This window comes from Xyrauchen texanus, chromosome 34 (assembly GCF_025860055.1).
Source record: "Xyrauchen texanus isolate HMW12.3.18 chromosome 34, RBS_HiC_50CHRs, whole genome shotgun sequence".
Taxonomy (NCBI): Eukaryota; Metazoa; Chordata; class Actinopteri; order Cypriniformes; family Catostomidae; genus Xyrauchen; species Xyrauchen texanus.
The window spans coordinates 8,849,715-8,871,699 of NC_068309.1; the positions used below are offsets into that span (position 1 = coordinate 8,849,715).

Genomic DNA, 21,985 nt, shown 5'->3' on the forward strand with positions numbered 1-21,985 from the left:
TTATTGATTTTATTGTTATTGTTGCTATTGCTAATGAATCACACATGCCAGAAACATCAGAAGAAAAATTGTTGATACTAGATGAAGTCACTATGGCAGTTACTTTTTTTTTTTGTGCAAAGAGGAAAAGTCTCCTCTGGTGTGCCATTCCTCATAAGAGTTCTCATCTAGAAGGGAAAACGTATGGGAAAAGTATGGGGACTGTAGGTGGAAAAGTGGGTTATGGCATCATGAGAACCTAAAAAGTTTCTCTCAATGCATTCAAAAATGTTGTACATCAAAAAGGTTTTTGTATGGCATCAGATTGTACAGTAAAGCCCTTTTTGGAACCTTTAGAGAGTAGAAAGGACACATACAGAATGCTACAGTTTCTTGTTTACAGTGTGGGAAAATTATGAAGCATTTGAAGGTCCCCATTAGTTCTGTGCAATATGCTGCAGAAAAATAGGCTTATGTGGAAAGACTCCAAAGCCACATATACTGAAATAAAGTTAAAATGTGTTTTAGGTCTGATAAGTTCAATGCAAAGTTGTGGTACATGTTTGCTTTCTTTTTAGCAGTGTTTATCCACAGGAAATCTTGCTATATTTTCGCAAAGTCATTTCCGTGAAGGAGTAACATATGGTTGCTTTAAACTCTGACTTAGCCCACAATGTAGCTGAAGTCCATTAATATTATGCATTTATTATTTTTTGTGGACATTGAGAAATCCTGTCTTAATACTGCAAGGGTTCACTGTGTTTTGGTTGAGTTTGTGTGTGTGTGAATGAGATTTGTGAGTGATTACACCTACCAATATTTTCATTTAGTACATCAAACAAACCAATACAATTTTCCTGTGTGAATCAGACCACCTAAATGGGTCCCATAATTCAAACCATACTATAGTAGTCTGTAGCCTGGCACAGATGTGCTTTGTTTCTGCCTGTAAAAGAGATTGTCTGGAATTATATTAGCTGTTAATTTTCTGATTAGCTCATAAACTGATTTAATTAAAAAGCACGCTGATATACTTTTTAATGTGCTCCTTTACAAAGTTGTTGATCGGTTTGCTGCCAGAGACTAATAGAGCTTGCTCTTGCTAGACTAAACAGTTTTATGAAATTCATGAGTAATACACTTGGAAATAATATTGTTATTACTTAATATCCAAATTCCATGTTGTATTTTTTGTTTTTGTTTTTTATTTGGATGATTGAGAAACATTTGGGAATCATTGTAACATAGTGTTGACATGGCTGATTTTGTTAGTGCTCCCTCGTTGTGCCGAAAGTGGATGGGCTCCCACAATGGCCACTCAGAGAGGGAGAAGGGGGAGGGGGTGTTATTATTTAATGCATTACCTTCGAGGTGAGCATTCCATCACTGTCAAGAAAAAGAATATCATCTTCCTCTGGCTCTTTTGTCCGTCTGTCTCATATTGTGGACATGGATATCACATTAAATCCAATAATGAAATCACAAAAGTGACTTAATCACATTAATAATACATGTGTATTAGATTCGGACTGGATTGGGGCCCAAGACTCAATTATTATTAGTATTATTATTATTGTCTTAAACTCTTTCTGAATGTATTATTTCTATTTATATACACCCATGTGGTTCTTTTATGAGTATTACTTAGGATTTTAGGTGCCGTATGTCTGGCACCTTTGAGCTATGGACATGAATGATACTTAAAATCACCTGGATTGTTGTGATATGAGTGCTAATACTAATTTATGATTTCCACCTGGTGGACAATAAAACAGGCGGAAAATCCCATAGCCATTGAAGGGGGGACCCGAGCCAAGAACAAAAATATCATAGAGATTCTTGTATAGATTATTTTGAATTGGACCAGTAAGCAACCACTTAGCAACTACCCAGAACACCTTAGCAACATTTACAAAAACAAATACCTACAACTACACACAGCACCCTAGCATCATGCTGGAGAGTTTTGTAAGGGCAAACAAATCTATTTTGTTTATATACAACTCTGTGGCTCTTTAATTTGTATTTCTTATGATTATACTATACAGTGCTAGTAACGTTGTTTTATTTATCTTCTCCCTTACAGAAAAAAGTGCTGTGAGGGTTTTAAGTTTGTGCTGGGACAGTGTATTCCAGAAGGTAAGATCCCACCCTCTTCCCTTTTTGAATGCCTCTGGCTTGAACTCTGTGATATTTCTGGACATGTTTTCCCTTGTTTCCCATTAGCATTCTAAACAAAATCATTCCTTTTGGAAACCACTCAGCTAGGGCTTTTTAATGTTGTTTTAACATTTCCTGCACACCTTAGAAAGCTTAGCAGAGTTTCCACCCAAGTAACATTTGCTGGATTATCTTATGTGTGTATTTTTCTAGAGGGAACAGATCTGTATATTAGCTTATGAATAAAGTAATATTCCTTCTCCATCTTTGGTTTAGGGCTTCAAACCACTAATGAGTTTTACTCATAAATGTCAAATTAAAGCTTACAATTATATTGTCTGCATTCTGCAGTCCACCCTGCCAAGATCTGCCACATTGAGAGTGTGTGTTGTAGTTTCTGGAATGGCCCATTGAGAAAGTCCCTTGTTTTTAAAGTATTTTTCTGTGTTGTTTCTGTTCTCTGGTGTCCTTACCTGCTCCCTCTCTGCTGATGAGAAACACATAAAGAGTCAGTTTAAAATGGACACATATTTTCCATGCTGTGCCTGGGATGTTTTGGCTCTTTTGGGAGAAATTGGGGAAAAGGAAAGATTCTTGGGTTAGAAAATGCAGTACTGGCTTCCCAAACTGGAGTGTTTATTTAGTACTTACTAAGGCTGGGCTGTATGACTAAATATATATAGAAATGTGTAGAGATTCTACTATACCATTGTACCACGGTTTATCTGTGGAGAAAATAAATAAATAAAAATAAAAATCCAGCACCAAGCAGAAAATAATATTGTCAGCAATTAAGTTTGATGTGACACCACATATAGACAAAGTGAAACGTTAGGTTGTTTATGGTTGCCCATCAACGTTGCAACTGAAAGGGATAGTTCACCCAAAAATGACATTTTTGAAGCTCCAAATAGACATAAAGGCAGCATAAAAGTAATCCATAAGGCTCCAGTGGTTCAATCCATGTCTTCAGAAGCAATATGACAGGTGTGGGTGAGGAACAGATCAATATTTATGTCCTTTTTTACTTTAAATCACTTTTACTTTCACATTCTTCTTAAGGATCTACAGAGCTGAAATATTATTAAATAAAATGTGTATGTGTTTTGGGTGAACTATCCCTTTAAATCTGAAGTTGTGTGTAATTTCTGTGCCACTAAATGGAATTGCAAAAGTTATTCTTTTCACACAGCTTTCCAGAAAACTTCCCCTGTCTGATACTGGTTGATCAAACAGAAAAAAAGAACCATATTGTGATATGTACATTACCAGCATGATATATAACATTACTCACATCATGATTTATACAAATTTGGTCATACCACCCTCCCCTTGTACTTACAATAAAATAGGACAGGAAAGACTAATACATTTGTAGATGACTTCTAAGCACTGGTAGAATTAATTTAGAATTTTCAATATTGTGCTTTTTGCTTTGGGTTGATTTAAAATTTTTTCATAATCTTGTGATTTTATATTTGTTTACCAGTTTCTCTTATGTTGTGTTTATATTTGTTGGTTGGTTTGTGTGTGGGTGTGTTTGTGTCTACAGAATATGATGTGTGTGCTGGTGCCCCCTGTGAACAACAGTGTACTGATCATTTCGGCCGTGTGGTGTGTACCTGTTACTCTGGTTATCGTTACGACCGAGAACGTCATAAAAACCGTGAGAAACCATACTGCCTGGGTAAGATTCTGCTCTTCTTATTATAAACATATTGACAAAGCCAAAGCATTCTCCCTATAATGTTTTTGCATTACTCAGGATGCTACACGATAGACACAAGGCTACGACTCTGATCTACTATTAGGAATGCTGTCAAATATTCAAGATTGTGGGGGAACCAAAGGGGAAAGAAAATTAAGATTATCATTTTAAAAAGGCATTCACATTAAACTTTCAGTTTTTTGAGCTATAAAGTTGTTGATTCACAATTTTTACAGTAGTTTTAAGGGTTTGATGTCAATTGATCATGATGGCAATGAAGTTTTACAAATGCAATAACTTTACAAGTTTTTTATAACACTGTACTTTTGAAACAATTAGTATTTTAACATTTACAGATTGGCCCATTCACTTCCATTTTAAGTGCCTCAATGAAACCCAGATTTTTACTTTTGTTAAGAAAAGGAGGGGCAAGTAAAAATTTATTTTTGTAACAAATGCTGTCGATCGATATTAACTTGGATTGAACAGGGAATATTCCTTTTAAGTTTCTCATACCAATCTCACAGAAGCGTTCCATATAGCCCGAGGAGTGAATTTCACGTCCTTGTACTTTGCCAGCTTTCCATCACTCACACTCTCACTCTCTGTTCTTGCATCAGACATTGATGAATGTGCCAACAATAACGAGACGGTGTGCTCACAGATCTGTGTGAACACCCCCGGCAGCTACCGCTGTGAGTGCAAGAGAGGCTTCTACCTTGAGGATAATGGAAAAACATGCACCAAGGGCGAAAGAGGTGAGTGTACTCTCCATGTCATCCATCTATTTTCTCTTTGGATCTTTATTGCTTTGATCCAAAAACTAGTGAGCTGCCAACCTAGACAGCATTTTAAGGTGTAATAGGTGTTCTGTAGACACAAAGGCTGTTACAAAAGGTAGGACCATTATGCTACCTCCTAAGATACCTTCTTTTGGCCATATTGTTTGGGACCATTCACACTGAATGTATTTTTGCATCCATCTCTGCTGTTTTTCAATTGTTTCAAAATGTGTGTCAAGTTTAAAAAAACACGTGTCTCAAGACAGTGGTGCTCTGTTCTATTTCTCACTAGGTTTTGGAAGAAAGCTTCTGTCTCAATGTTGCTGTCTGTCGCTCTCCTTTTCTATTCTAGATAAATGTGTGCATCTAGAGATCTGTAATTAATAGATTCTTCTCCAAACACCTGGTAATCTCCACTCAACACCTCACGGAGTCCAACTAAATGCTTTCCCTTTGTACACTGCCTTTCTGAACCTCACAGTACTGCTTTGATTTGCCCAGTGCTTTTCCATCAAACTTCAGAAATGTAGCACGGAAAGGTGATTCTCCACAGTTTCAGGTTTTAAATGGAGCACAAAGAACCAAAGATATACTCTTTCCTGTCTGCGCCTGGCCATCCATGGCACTCTCTTTGTCACACAGGTGTGGAAAGGATTTAGTCTGGTCTAAAAAATGGTCTGACAGGTCATGGATGCATCAGTCGAATGCATCAGTAAACCTTGCTGTCCATTTATAGCTGTGAATGGACAAGCAAATATGTTGCAATTATGCAATTAAGCTAAGTGGAATGGTAGAGGAGTATGCAAATCAATGGATTACCTGTCTCGTATGTATATCAAGGACTTGTGTTTTTTGGAAGTTTTAATAAAGTCACTCAATGGTTTGCTGAGGTGGGTATGTGTGTTTATGTAATATATATATATATATATATATATATATATATATATATATATATATATATATATATATATATTAGTATCTCACAAAAGTGAGTACACCCCTCACAGTTTTGTAAATATTTGATTATATCTTTTCATGTGACAACACTGAAGAAAACACACAGACACTGGTGGCCAAAAGTTTGGAAAACACTTTTTTTAACATCTCTCATCAACAAGCATTACCATCCACAGAACTGCCCCTCACTGGATGTATTTTTTTGTAACCATTCTGAGTAAATTCTAGAGACTGTTATGCATGAAAATCTCAGGAGATCAACAGTTACAGAAATATGCAAACCAGCCCATTTGGCACCAACAATCATGCCACAGTCCAAATCACTGAGATTTTTTTCCCCATTCTGATAGTTGATGTGAAAATTAACTGAAGCTTCTGACCCATATATGCAAGATTTGATGCACTGCACTGCTGCAACACAATTGGCTTATTAAATAATCGCATAGATGATTGTTGGTGCCAGACTGGCTGGTTTGAATATTTCTGTAACTGCTAATCTCCTGGGATTTTCACATACAACAGTCTAGAATTTACTCCAAATGGTGCAAAAACAAAAAACATCCAATGAGCAGCAGTTCTGTGGATGGAAATGCCTTGCTAATGAGAGAGGTGCTACTCGAGTATTTTAATAATACGTGAAAATCCCACATGAACACCCCAAGTGCTTTAGTTATTGTTTCATGTCTCTCTGAATTAGCATAGAGTGTCTGCTTATAAATGGAAGGGAGTATGTGCATTTTTGGCTCACCTGCGGCTCTTTCCCTGGGTGATGTCGGCATAAAAGATTAATTTATGTATCACTGTATTACTATAATGGCATCTTAATGCCATTAATCAAAGCACATTATTGACACTCACAAGAGATTACAGCCGTGCGAGGAAACAGGAAGAACTTGCGTGCACGATTTAAATAAACCCTCATGCACATTTATGACATACATTACCAATATACAGCACTTGTGCCGAGCGATGTCAGCAAACAGTGCTTGTTTTGTAAACGTCTTTTGACCATCGCTGTTGTAATTGACTGCAAAAAGAAAATGTTCCCAGAAAGAAGAAATGCAGGGGGCTTCTCTATTAGCAGCTAATTTTCTACAATTGCCATTTTCAACTACACACAACTAGGGCTGGGATAAACAATTATTTTTTAAACGATTAATCTAGCGATTATTTTTTCGGTGCATCGATTAATCTAACGATTCATTTTTCCAGTCCGATTCGATTATCTCCCCATTAACAATTTATACATGTTGATTTACATATCTCAATGAAAAAAAAAAATGAATTCCTTAACATTGCAATATATGTTTATTGCTCTTAAAATTCCAAAATAAAAGACTATACAAGTGCATAGTAATGCATTCTTAGTCAGAGGTAGCATTCAATAAAACCTTGAAGCCTTGAAAACACATAGGCCTAGCTTACTGAAAAAAGTGCATCTTGTAATTCTTCTTTCAGATTAAAATAACAACAACTTGATGTCTAGCATTCAATAAAAAAATAAAAAGGTCACCCAAAATACTTGTTTAGAGCAATTGAAAGAATACAGTAACCAATGTAAACTTGAGGGCTTTAAGCTAATACAGAAGTGCTTTTCCAACAAAAAATAAATTAAAATTAACAGCGACAGTGGGAGCCAGCAGCCTGTCATGGCGTCCTTCCTGAACCAACAGAATTGAACATTTATGTTGAAAACACATAGTCCTAGCTTACTGAAAAAGTAATTTTCTTTTAATTCTTCATTCACATAAAAATAACAACAACATATAGTAGTAATACACTCTGCCACTCACCTTTTTCTTAAACTCAAAAACAAAATTCAAGTAAAAGTGTACAAGAGGAAAATAATGCATTTTGATGTCTAGCATTCAATAAAAAAATAAAAAGGTCACCCAGCCACCCTTTCTTAGAGCTATTGAAAGAATACAGTAACTATTGTAAACTTAGGGGCTTTAAGCTAAAACAGAAAGTGCTTTTCCAACAAAAAATAAATAATGAAAATAAACATTCAGAATTCAACATTTATGTTGAACATACTGAAAAAAAGCATCTTCATTCACATGCAAATAAAAACTTACACTCTGACACTTTCCTTTCACCTTAAGAATACTGTGCGTGCGTGCGTGCGTGCGTGCGCGCGCGGCGCCTCTTCAGGTGCTGGTGCATTGCCGTGGTGCTAGAATGGAAGGCCATCTCCATTTTGCAAAGACGACTTATCACGGAATTGTTTCCTTTAATGTAAAAGAATTCCCATAGTTTAGAGCAGTGGTTCTCAACCGGTGGGGCGCGCCCCCACTCTCCCGGGGGGGCGCGAGTAGGCTACGATGGAAGAGAAAAAACTACTGGCACTAAACTACTGTCATAAAAATTTATAGTTTTGTATATACATAACTCCTGAATAAAAATTAAAATGTGTTTGGACTGATTTAAAAAAAAGTTTTGAACAAATTTGATTGGTTTGTCGATAGTGAGCGCAAATGCAGGTGATAAGCATAAGCTGTTTCATTAAGCGAGTCATTGAGTCATTCATTCAAAAGATTCGTTCAAACGGCCGATTCATCAAGAATGAGACAGATGTTTGTGAATGGGTCATTGAATCTTAGACTCAACCGATTCGTTCACAACACTGAATCATTAAAAACACGATTGAGTATTGCTGTGAGATGCGCTATGGCTATGCTGTGATCTTTGTTTGGATTCATCGGATCTATTTTCGCTGCTAAAATAGACCAAAACAGTCATTATTTCATCTAAAATGTAAGTGACTTAATATTATTAACTTGTTTGTTGAACTGTCATATGAAATCAGTGTCACATTTTCAGTCGTGAGGTGATGGTAAATTAAGTGATGGTCAATTGTCAGCTCTCTTGGTCGTCAGGTCGTGTGATGTATGTTGCTGAACTGTATTCAAATGTTATAAATATAAAAACACCACATTTTGAAATTTAACTGCAGTAGGCCTATGTCAATTTAGTTTATTTGTGTGTGCTGCGCTCATAGACTTTAGAAAACGGCGCTCATTTGTTTGATTTCAACCTGTCTTTGCAAGGCCGCGAAACTCATATTTTGCTCCTTGCAGACAAAGTGCACGCCTTCACACAAAAACTAGACCTCTGGCATGGCCGCATCAGTCGAGGGAACTGCGACATGTTCCTCAGCCTTGCAGACTTTATCACTGATGCAGGCACGTCACACGATTTCTCCTCCCTATTTCAATCAGCGTCTGAGCACCTGTCAGCAATGAGAAAACAATTTGCGACGTACTTTAAAAAGGATTATCGCTCTTTTGCGTGGGTTCGAGATCCGTTTGTGTGCACAGCAAACGAGCTATCAATTGATATGCAGGAACAGCTTATTGAGCTGAAGTGTGACAGTAGACTGAAGGAACTCTTTAGCTCCTGCCCTCTTTCGTCATTCTGGGCAGCATTGATGCAGGAATACCCTGAACTCTGTGACGTCGCCTTGAAGATTCTCCTTCCTTTCGCGTCTACATATTTGTGTGAGGCAGGATTCTCAAAAATGACTGCACTCAAAACGAAATACCGCAATCGTGCACAAATCGAGGATGATTTGAGGCTATGTTTATCAAACATTGAGCCAAGAATTGAGGATCTTTGCAAGGCAAAGCAGGCTCAGGTCTCACATTAACATCACCTACCAGCAAGCTTCTGTAAAAAATGCAGATGATGCCTACTATTAGGCCTAGTAATAATAGCAATAATAAAGCATAAATTAATATCAGAGGTCTGGTGCCAATTCCCAATTATAGCAATAGCCTAGTAATGATAATAGGCCTACTGATGATGATGATAATAATAATAATAATAATAATAATAATAATAACAACAATAAAGCATGTAACCTCATATAATTATATAGCAATAGCCTAGTAATGATGATAGGCCTACTACTACTCATAATAATATAAAATTTATTTTCATAATGAAATCAATTAATTTGGTGGCACAATTATATTTTTGTCTACAAAACTAATTTCAAACATTTAAGCATACGCCTTCAGATCAAAAGATTTTTAAGATCATGAGAAACATTTAAGACAAATGTTTCAAAACTTTTGACCAATAGAGTGTGTGTGTGTGTGTGTGTGTGTGTGTGTGTGTGTGTGTGTGTGTGTGTGTGTGTATATATATATATATATATATATATATATATATATATATATATATATATATACAGTGAGGAAAATAAGTATTTGAACACCCTGCTATTTTGCAAGTTCTCCCACTTAGAAATCATGGAGGGTCTGAAATTGTCATCGTAGGTGCATGTCCACTGTGAGAGACATAATGTAAAAAAAAAAAATCCAGAATTCACAATGTATGATTTTTTAACTATTTATTTGTATGATACAGCTGCAAATAAGTATTTGAACACCTGTCTATCAGCTAGAATTCTGACCCTCAAAGACCTGTTAGTCTGCCTTTAAAATGTCCACCTCCACTCCATTTATTATCCTAAATTAGATGCACCTATTTGAGGTCGTTAGGTGCATAAAGACACCTGTCCACTCCATACAATCAGTAAGAATCCAACTACTAACATGGCCAAGACCAAAGAGCTGTCCAAAGACACTAGAGACAAAATTGTACACCTCCACAAGGCTGGAAAGGGCTACGGGAAATTGCCAAGCAGCTTGGTGAAAAAAGGTCCACTGTTGGAGCAATCATTAGAAAATGGAAGAAGCTAAACATGACTGTCAATCTCCCTCGGACTGGGGCTCCATGCAAGATCTCACCTTGTGTGGTCTCAATGATCCTAAGAAAGGTGAGAAATCAGCCCAGAACTACAGGGGAGGAGCTGGTCAATGACCTGAAAAGAGCTGGGACCACCGTTTCCAAGGTTACTGTTGGTAATACACTAAGACGTCATGGTTTGAAATCATGCATGGCACGGAAGGTTCCCCTGCTTAAACCAGCACATGTCAAGGCCCATCTTAAGTTTGCCAATGACCATTTGGATGATCCAGAGGAGTCATGGGAGAAAGTCATGTGGTCAGATGAGACCAAAATAGAACTTTCTGGTCATAATTCCACTAACCGTGTTTGGAGGAAGAAGAATGATGAGTACCATCCCAAGAACACCATCCCTACTGTGAAGCATGGGGGTGGTAGCATCATGCTTTGGGGGTGTTTTTCTGCACATGGGACAGGGCGACTGCACTGTATTAAGGAGAGGATGACCGGGGCCATGTATTGCGAGATTTTGGGGAACAACCTCCTTCCCTCAGTTAGAGCATTGAAGATGGGTCGAGGCTGGGTCTTCCAACATGACAATGACCTGAAGCACACAGCCAGGATAACCAAGGAGTGGCTCTGTAAGAAGCATATCAAGGTTCTGGTGTGGCCTAGCCAGTCTCCAGACCTAAACCCAATAGAGAATCTTTGGAGGGAGCTCAAACTCCGTGTTTCTCAGCGACAGCCCAGAAACCTGACTGATCTAGAGAAGATCTGTGTGGAGGAGTGGGCCAAAATCCCTCCTGCAGTGTGTGCAAACCTGGTGAAAAACTACAGGAAACGTTTGACCTCTGTAATTGCAAACAAAGGTGACTGTACCAAATATTAACATTGATTTTCTCAGGTGTTCAAATACTTATTTGCAGCTGTATCATACAAATAAATAGTTAAAAAATCATACATTGTGATTTCTGGATTTTTTTTTAGATTATGTCTCTCACAGTGGACATGCACCTACGATGACAATTTCAGACCCCTCCATGATTTCTAAGTGGGAGAACTTGCAAAATAGCAGGGTGTTCAAATACTTATTTTCCTCACTGTATATATATATATATAATTATTATAAAAAAATTCTCTTCAGCAAAAATTATTTGCTGCTTAAAGTATTACAGACCCCTAATATCCTTCTTCATTCGTATTGCCTCACCGTGACTGGGGCAGCATATGTTGTGTTGACAATAAAAATTTGAAAGTTACGATTTTTCATTTTGCCATTTTTCATCTTAGTTTCAATAAATGTCTATTACCCTGGGGGAAAAGATTTCTAAAGGTCTGAAAGTTACTGGATGTTTTTTTGCACAAATATTTTTGTAGTGTAAAGGAAATATCACTATGGTTCAAGTGTGATTGGACATTGGTTGCGTGCCAAGAGCTGCACTCGCTCAGATTTCATGTCAAATGTGGCTTAACTCTTAACCTCACTCCACTATATGAAAAAAAAATCCATTCTGGAGCCTCTTTTGGTTTGACACATTTATAAGACATTGCTTCCTTCCTCCCAGCTGGAAGTCCACTGACCCATCGCGGCTAATGACTTAGGACACCAGCTAGCAGTTAGCATTAGCAACAATCACACCCCCCTCCTCTCTCCATCTATTTCTAGCCCTTCTTGTGGAGCGTGTCAGTCTGTCAGGGTATCCTGTGTGCTGTTTCCTCTCTTTTGGGTCAATGCGAGTACAAACAAGATGATCTTTCAAGACGTTCTGGGTTGCCATAGTCCAGGCGTACAAAACAGGAATTCTGAGTAATCCAGGCTATTGAGATTACAGTGTGTGGATCAGATGAGGTTGTCAACAGCAAGTCAAACTAAGATGTTAGAGTCTCAAAAGAGATTGTGATGCAATTTAGCAGACCTTTGGCAGCATTGGAAAGTTTTGTACATTTGTGTTCGTTTGTTATAAAGTATCTATAAATCATTGTGTATAACATGTTCATGGAAAGTTTTTTTATTTATTTTTATCAACATCAAGATTGTGGGTAAGAAAATGTATTTAAATATGTAAGGAAAAGCTTCTCACCATTTCAAATGATCTTTTTGACTTTCTTGTTATTTTTTAAATGGCTTTAGAGGAATGACAGGCGTAGTCTATTCAGGAAACGTTTTTGAAAAGTCAATATATTTGCAACTCTGTTTGGTGATGCTAGTTACACAGAAATTACACACTTTATCTTTAAATTTTGCATGCACAATGTTTTTGTATCTTTGCAGCTCCGCTGTTTGAGAAGTCAGACAACGTCATGAAAGAGGGAACATGCTCAGCCACATGTGAGGACTTTCATCGAATGAAGATGACTGTTCTCCAACTCAAACAGAAGGTACCCAATTCCAGCACCTACCACTCTAATCCTTTTTTACCTGCAGGACCCTGTGGGCCTTAGCCATTAAAAAAACAGTGTATTTTGTTTTATATACGTGTCCTCATCCATAGACGTGAGCTGACCCAACAAGAGCATACCTGCCAATATTTCACAAGCTAGTGGAACTCAGGGTATACAGGTCTTTGGGGACATGTATACCTTTATAGACTAAATAAAAAGCGCTAAAACATGGCCCAAACCCCTGAGCGATCTGGTACTGTGACTTATGTCTGTCCTTGCTGCAGTCTAGTAAATCATGTTGAACATGCCGAATGTGGTTAAGACAGGGTAATGGTGCAAAGTCAGTGTTCTGCAGTCAAAGCAAGACTGTCAACAAATCCACTCCACACCTTCATGGTCATGACTTGATATAAAGCTCTCGTGGTACTGCAGACTATGAGGGAACCGATTGAGAGAATAAAATAATGTCAATGTAGACCAGTGAGAGTGAGGCTTCAGTTATTTTTCTATCATGCACAAACACTCTGATTTAATTGATACAGATGCTTTCTCTGACCAATTTTGTAACTTCTCACCTATTTATTTTTTACCTCTTGCCTTAATATACTCAAACTCTGTCCCATAAACTAGTGAGCTGCCTATCTAGACAGTATTTTAAAGGTATTTTAGGCACACTCTTGAGTCCTGATGCAAAGGCTGTTCCAAAAGTTAAGAAATAGTTATGCTGCCTTCTAAAGGCCCCGATATACTTTATACGAAATCGAAAATCAAACAAAAACAAAATCTGGCCAAAAAGGTGTTTTTGCGTTCATTTCGGTGGTTAGTAAGAGCTTTTAGGAAAACTTTTTACCGGCTGCTAACCACCTTCTTACTACCATTGGTCCACATCATTGGTAGTTGTGACCTGAAGCTCCACCTACTTTGTTTGCGTTGTTCAGTCAGGAAGATCGGTCAACATGAACACATTGCCATGCAGTTATTAGTGAGCTGATGCAAATTTACTTACATTGTACAATCACGAAGAGACATTTTCCAAGACCATGTCATGCAAATGTTTTTTGTTTGTTTGTTTAATTAGCCAACAAAAGTAATAAAATCTACTCAAATACTCTCAAGTGCCTATTCACTCATGTGCCATCTGCAGCAAAGGCCATTCACATATTTTCCTAAAGTAAGCCTATCATCATTATTTTGACTTTATTATGAATATTAACACTCATTTATAGATCTACCAATGCAGTAGTATCAGTTTCATCATAAATTACAATCACAGAGTGTAACCGGTGCATATTATGGCCATGTATAGCTGGTTAGTACAGTAGCGTCATGAATTGAGAATGTAAACAAGACAAATTAAACATTTTCTACTGCATTTACAGTACGTTACTTTAAATAATCATCGAGTGGTTAAAACAACTTCTTCTAATGATGTCATGTGAATTCTACTCATAGAAAGAAGCACAAAGTCATTGATAACACATTTTAATGTCACATTAGTTAAGGATTTCATTGTAGTGTCCTCATATTTAAATGTACTTCTAAAGTGTAGGGGGTGTCTAAAAGTACGGAAACAGCATACCGTTTGTCAGCTGATTAGAACTTCTTTTTAGCCCTGAACGAAGAACTTCTCCGGAAGTATATCAGGCCGTAAGGGACTGATCTGCTCTGTTTTTAATTGTTTTTCTGTGTAAACATACGCTAGATGGACATCTTTAACCGCTGTGTCAAATTAGTCGCTTATGATGTTCCATGAAGGTTATGATGCTGCCTTAGAAGGCCGCTGCCTATGTAGACAGAAGACAGCAAGACAAGCCACTAGGTTTTGGAACAGAGCTATAGTGTCACAGTTCAACTGCAGATCTTTTGTGCAAAATGAACTGTTCTTAATGTCAAATAATTCTGCTAATCTCTCGTGGCAGTGTAAGTAGTTGACATTGGCATTCTGTGCAAGATGGGATTGAAATATATGCCTTCCAAGGAACCAACACAAATCAAAACCAGAAACAACGACAAATGGGATTTAAATTGCTTGCAATGGGCTGAACCCAGACACTCACATAGATTTATGCGTTACGCCTCAGGCTATATCTACTGTGTGTGGCGAGACCTCAAAAGGTCTGTGTGTGCGAGTGTGCTCTGTTGTCCAAAGCACAAAGGTTAGCAGGTAATGGATACTTCCAGTTCTTTGAAGTGAAAAACTCTGCAAAGAACGCTTGTAAAAGACAAGCACTACTCTTAGTCCATGCACCGACCAGAGTAATTCTGGGATTTCCTGCTGTTGCACATGGCATGTATGCAGATGTTACAGTTTTATTTATCAGATTACATGCTGAATGTCACTGTAAGCATTCCTTTGTATTACAATTTACTACCATTTAACCATTAATATAATATATTTTGTAATTCTCTCCTGTCAGACTGTGCTGTCTGTACTATCAGACAACCGTAACATCGGTTGTGTTATTATAACATTTGTAACTGACAGCAAGTCTTTTGGTCTTCATTCTGTTTTACTTCAGAAATCAGATTGAGTAATCCAGTGTTTGAAGCTTATTCATAGTGCTTTCACGAATATAACATTTTGGCTGGTGATTCATTTTCATACAAATAAGTGTGATTAATGATGTATTTGCCTATTTTGTTAATATCAGTTACAGTGTAAGCTTAAAACATATACACATAAACTTGAAAACATACACTACTGTGCAAAAACTTTAGACACTTGTGAAAAATGTTGCAAAGTGAGGATGTCTTACATAGTTTTCCTTTATCAATTAACGTCATACAAAGTCCAGTAAACATTAAAAAAAAAATCTAAATCAATATTTGGCGTGACCACCTTTGCCTTTAAAACAACACCAATTCTCCTAGGTACACCTGGACACAGTTTTCCATTGTGATTGGCAGATAGGATTTTCCAAGCTTCTTGGAGAATTCACCACAGTTGTTCTTCTATCCATTTAGTCTCAATTACTTCTGTCTCTTCATGTAATTCCAGACTGACTCGATGTTCAGTCAGGGGATCTGTGGGGGACATACTATCTGTTGCGGAGTTCCCTGTTATTCTTTTCTATTTCACATTTGTTTGGGAGTCTAAAATGTATATTTCATATTGACAAAAAGCTAAAGATATAAACAAATATCTTGGAACAAACATTTTTGTGAAACATCTAATGTGCACAGTACATTTTTTTAACCTATTGTGTAAAGTATAGAGTTGAATGACATGTATATAATCTTCTAAATATTAAAATACTGCATCTAGTATTTTAAGTCCATTTTTATAGTTTTTTGTAACCCTGACTGCTTTAATATTATTAAAATAATAGTAGTAGTAAAAGTATTTATTATTATAATAGTTACTATAATTGTGTTTTATCAAGTGAACTGATCATACTGCACTAGAAAAAGAGACACATAAAATGAGCATTTCATTATTCTCTTAAAATTCCCTTATTTGGATGGCGATGAGTGGTTGGAATTTTAAGTCCACAGAAATCGTGGTTCTCAAATAATTGAGATTAGATTAAATAAATCACGATCAAGCAATTATGTGATATTTAGTTCTATCCTTTTTTAGAAATGTAGTGTGAAAAACTGAGACCTGGGAAGATCGGTGTGATATGTTGAATTTATTTTTCCTCAGATTGCCATGTTGCCAAGCAACACAGAGGTCAATAAGCAGACGACCAATGAAAAGATGCTGACGACACACGCCTTCTTAACCGGACCTCCAGGGCCACCTGGGCCAGCAGGTGAGATTGTAGTGTATAAACTTAGCTTTCGGATATCTGCTGCCATGTGTAAAAACAAATTCCTCCAGTCAGTTTCTAGAGCAAATCGTTTTCCTAAAAATTGATAGCAACATCAATTTTGGGCTGGTTTGAGTATTTCTGTAACTGCTGATCTCCTGGGATTTTCACACACAACAGTCTCTAGAGTTTTCTCATAATGGTGCCAAAAACATCCAGTGAGCGGCAGTTCTGCAGATGGAAACACCTAGTTTATGAGAGAGGTCAACAAAAAATGGCCAGACTTGTTCGATCTAACAAAGTCTACGGTAACTTCGATAACTGCTCTGTACATTTGTGGTGGGAAGAATATCATCTCATCTAACATTCTGAGATGCGGGTTGGCACTGTTTTGGTGGCACGAAAGGGACCTACACAATATTATGCAAGCAGTTTTAATGTTGTGGTTGATCAATGTATATGCGAAGAGTAATCTTTTTTTTTTTTTTTTTTTTATGGATTGCATTCACATCATAAAATATTCACATCTAAAAAGAAAGTGAGGAATTTACAGTCATCTTATTTGCTGTCATCAGAGGTTCTTTTGTGAATTAAACAATCCAAGGTCAATAAAAATGGTTTGGCATGAAGCTTTAGTGTAAATAATGTTCAGTTCATGCCGACAGGTCACAGGAGTATCTCCACCACCTTCTCTGGTTCAGTTGAGCGCATCGCCAGCATCACTGGAGAAACTTTGAGTAAATCCAAGACTGTGCAGTGATGCAACAAGAACAATCTTCAAAGAAATTGATAGAATGCCATGGCTCCATTGAATTTGTCTGTTTGCTCTGTGTGTTTTGTTATTTTCTCTCCCTCATGTCTCGCGAACACTGCTGGCATGCATGATCATGCCACTAATTAGCATGCTAGCAGCACCTGGTTCTCCACTGATTCTCTACTTAAGCCCTTTGTGTTCTCAGTATCTTTGCTTGTGTCGTGAGTGTGGTAGCCTTCCAGTTTGCTTTACACTTGTTTTCTGCACACACAAGTCTTCAATGGAGGATTCCTCGTCTCTACCCGCGTGTCAGGAGAGTGGGCGCTGTTCTCTGCACCTCACTATGCTTCAACGGAGGATTCCGATGAATCTGATTCCTATGAATCTGCTTGGATGCACACACTCTCCTACACACTATTCATGGATTTGCACATTGCACGGCCACGGTGCACACGCATCAACAAACTTCTCCCCACTACTGCAGCTGGTGCCGGGATCCTCAGTCTTCGCCAGCACAGTTGAAGTGAATATGTATTGGTAATAAATCCTTTGAACTGTTCCTCTGCTCTTGGGTCTCTTTGTCTCGCTCTCTCTCTCTCTGACATGGAATGCCTGAAGAATATCTAGAATGCCTGAAGAATATCTTTGACTGAAATGCTGTAAAATAGTGCAGATTTAAAAGCTTTTTTTTTTTTTTTTGCTTTTTTACCCCCCGTTGTATTTTTTCATTTATGGTCTTACCACCATACAGTAGGTCAACTGAATGCGATTTACCGATGCCTATTCTAAATGATGAAATCTAAATAATAGAGCTTATATCAAATAAAAATTAAAAAAACAGTCAAGCCAGTCACGTTAGAGGGCATTATTATTATTATTTCAAAATAAATAGGACACTTTGAACAAATAAATGCAAGCAGCAAAGAAACATTTCTAAATAAAAGCTTTTTCTTCTTTTTTATTATTTGATATGTTGTAATGTTCATTTAATTATTAATAATGTTTTTCCATTACTCATTTCATTTCACTTCTATTAAAATGTAATCATGGCAGTATATCTGAAAGAACACAACATGTTTGGATGTCTTACTCATGCATTCTAAATTCTATGTACTGATTACCATTGTCCTAGCTCTGTTAAACATGTTGAGTGGTCCAATCATCATCTGGTGCCTGAAAGTGAACTATTGGTTGGATTTTAGGAGTGAATATACTATAGGATGCTCCCTTGCTTTCTATTTAGTGAATATATAGCAAAGCCAAATACAAAGTCCACACATGTGTACACAGGGTTGCACATTCAATACAATTGATTTGTTTTGTTTTGTTTTTTTCTCTCTCTTAGGGAGCCCAGGACCTAATGGTTCACCTGGCCTAACAGGACAGATGGGGCCACCAGGCTTGCCTGGCCTCCGGGGTGACATGGGGCCCATTGGTCCCTCTCCGGACCTCTCTCATATCAAACAAGGCCGGCGTGGTCAAATGGTATGCATCAGATCACACCTCATAAGTCACTAACAGGAAACATTACAAATCATGCATAAAGTCAGCTGTAATCAGTGTCATTAACTGTCTGATTTCTGAGACATTAAGGACTAATCTGCACCAGTTTGTAACATATTACTGCATATACAATTGTAATCACTAGTCTAGCTAGGAGTGAGAGTGCTTTTTCTCTCTGAATCACGTTTTAATGTTTCTTATTTCATGCTCCCTGTCGCAGGTATTACACAGAGCAACCATGTTGGTTTTTATATTGCAGTTCGTCTCTGCCGCAAGATAAACTCATAAACTTCAGCTTTGTCAATTCTGTACATTATTAGGTGACATCTGCCCAACACTTTTTGTACTTTGTTCAACATAAGCCCATGAGGCCAGCTGGTTCTTATTTAATATGACTTACTATAGGATGTACTGAAGCAGGTTGAAGAATGTAAAGCTGTGGTGCTCAGACCTGCTTCAGGAGATCTGTCTTCCTTCAGAATTTAGTTCCAGATCTTCTTTAACACACCTGCCTGTCGTTTTCAAGTGAACCGCAAGATCTTAATTAGCTGTTTCAGGTATGTTGGGTCTTAATGCACGCACATGCCATCCATGGTTGTTGGACCACTGGTTGTGCTGTTATTTCTTTCTTCCTAATATATTAACAATTTATTTATGTGCAAATAAATTACAAAAATGATGACTAAACAGAAATCAGAAGAAACTTCTATCTACCATTTAAAATATGATTTTATATTATAATTATAAGTTAAAGTTTAGTGTGAAATTGAGTAAATATAGTGCTAAAAAAAAAAAGAGTTTATTCTTTGTTTAGCAATTTTATGTTGATGTCATTTACTATATTAAATTGTGTGATATATCGGAATTGTATCGGCCACCCTGCTCTCTGGATATCGGCATCAGCTATTAAAAAACCCTAATCATCACAGTATGATTTTGCAGACTCTGTATTGTTTTGTTAAATAATTGGAGGGGGACTTTATGTGAACAGGCCTTTAGACACTAACTCTGCAGGAAGTTAGATCTTCAGGGTAGGATTGAGAGCACCCCTGGAGTTAAGATTACAAATGTTTCAGTACTTGCATTCTTAAGATGCAGAGTTATTCCTTTGACTTGGATTCCAGAATTTAATTCTTCATTCTTAATTTTTATCATTTGCTGATTTATTGCACCAAGTTGCATTATTTAACACAGTATAAAGGTGTCATATAGTGCTGACCTGTGGTTTCTGTCAACAGTGACACGCTTTTCACTTCCTGTTATGCACCGTTAACCCTCATTACTCTTCCACACATTCTTACCCAGACCGACGGACTAAATGAATGATCTCACACACACTCAAATTACAAGCACGTGGATAACATCAGCCTTTCTATTGTTAATCTTTCCAGCGGAATCATTACTTTGCCCCATGTGTATCTAGCCTCTGGAAACAAAAGTCAAAGTTCACGACCATGTATATTTTGTAGATAAACCGACAACATTAAAACCACCTGCCTGATATTGTGTAGGTCCTCCTCGTGCAGCCAAAACAGCTCCAACCCACATCTCAGAATAGCATTCTGAGATGCTATTCTTCTCACCACAATTGTACAGAGTGGTTATCTGAGTTACCATAGACTTAGTCAGTTTGAACCAGTCTGGACATTCTCTGTTGACCCCTCTCATTATCAAGGCATTTCACCCTGAAGAACTCTCACTAACTGGATGTTTTTTGTTTGTTTTTGGCTCCATTCTGAGCATGAAAATCCCAGGTGATCAGCAGTTAGAGAAATACTCAAACCAGCCCATCTGGCACCAACAATCATGCCACATTCCAAATCACTGAGATACATTTTTTTCCTCATTCTGATGGTTGATGTGAACATTAACAGAAGCTCCTGGCCCGTATCTAAATGATTTTGCATGACACTGCACTGCTGCCACACGATTGGCTTATTGATAATCTCATGGATGATTGTTGTTGCCAGACGGGCTGGTTTGAGTATTTCTGTAACTGCTGATCTCCTGGGGTTTTCGCACACAACAGTCTCTAGAGTTTACTCAGAATGGTGCCAAAAACAATAAACATCCAGTGAGCGTCAGTTCTGCAAACTGAAATGTCTTGTTTATGAGAGGGGTCAACAGAGAATGTCAGTTCGAACCAGTCTGGCCAAAGTCAACAGTAACTCAGATAATCACTCTGTACAATTGTGGTGAGAAGAATATCATCTCAAAATGCTATTCTGAGATGTGGGTTTAATGCCGTTATGGTGGCACAAGGGGGACCTACACAACATCAGGCCGGTGATTTTAATGTTGTTGCTGATTGGTGTATACTGTGTAATGTTCTGTTGTTGACAGTGGAAATATCACTGAATTTTATTTTATTATTTCTACATTCAAGTTTCATTTTTGCATGAAATACTTTTACTTCAAGGTCATGAACACTGAATGTAATGACTGGTCTTATTAGGGACTTTTGAGCAATCTTAGCTTTGGAAATAGTTGTTTTTTGGAAGTTTTCACATAGACTCTTAATAGTTTCAGCTGTACGGAAGAGGATTAGGGCCAAGCAATAATAAAAAAATAAAACCATCTCGAGATTAAAGTCATTATAATGCGAGATTAAACTCGTTAAATTTCGATAAAAATGTATTTTGAGCTTGTTTTTCCAGAGGAGGTCTCGTGTTTTCTATTGCAACACTGCAACTGCAATCTCTTGTCATTTTAAAAAGAACATTCTAAACCATAATTTTATTTTGTTCTAACCAGTTCCCATTAAGAAAGGAGGCTGCGGAATGCCGAAACGAGAACAAAAAAAAGATTTAAATACAAGACAAAATTTATCATAATGAGTTATATTAAATTATTATTATTTTATTATATTATATGAGTCCCTTAAACCCCATGACCTTCAGCTGGCTGACCTCTGACTATTTAAAGGGGGGGGGGGGCTGCTACGCTGGTGGGTTTGAAACTAGGACAGATTCACTTTCATCATTTTTATTATTCCTTTTGTTCTGTTCCTTCTGTTGGGGTCTTTTCCTCTGTCTACCATGTCCATGTTGATCACTTTTGATCTCCTGTCCTTTTTGTTGGTGTATAAAAAAACAAAAAAAAAACTGGTTGTGATCCAAACCATTCTCAAAGTCTGTGCGTGCCTAGAAGCAACACATTTCTCAATATGCCAAAGCACGACATCATCCCATCCTTAAGTTGACAAATGATAATGACAATAACAGGGAAAATGCTGGCTGTGTTGTGGCTCAGGGGTTGTTCTCAGGGCCGGCAGTTAACTTGTCCGATAGCATTTACCTTTTTGCTTTTAATG

The 21,985-nt window shown here is 37.5% G+C and overlaps 1 protein-coding gene across 1 annotated transcript in view; it reads left to right on the forward strand.

Moving 5' to 3' along the window:
- The window catches only part of LOC127627679 (collagen and calcium-binding EGF domain-containing protein 1-like), an 82,614-nt gene that overhangs the window by 55,169 nt on the left and 5,460 nt on the right, over nt 1–21,985 (forward strand). The window contains exons 3-8 of the mRNA XM_052104165.1: nt 2,066–2,118; nt 3,692–3,826; nt 4,468–4,605; nt 12,554–12,660; nt 16,310–16,418; nt 18,515–18,654. Of these exons, the coding sequence (XP_051960125.1) occupies nt 2,066–2,118; nt 3,692–3,826; nt 4,468–4,605; nt 12,554–12,660; nt 16,310–16,418; nt 18,515–18,654 (682 nt within the window). The remainder of the gene's footprint in view (nt 1–2,065; nt 2,119–3,691; nt 3,827–4,467; nt 4,606–12,553; nt 12,661–16,309; nt 16,419–18,514; nt 18,655–21,985) is intronic.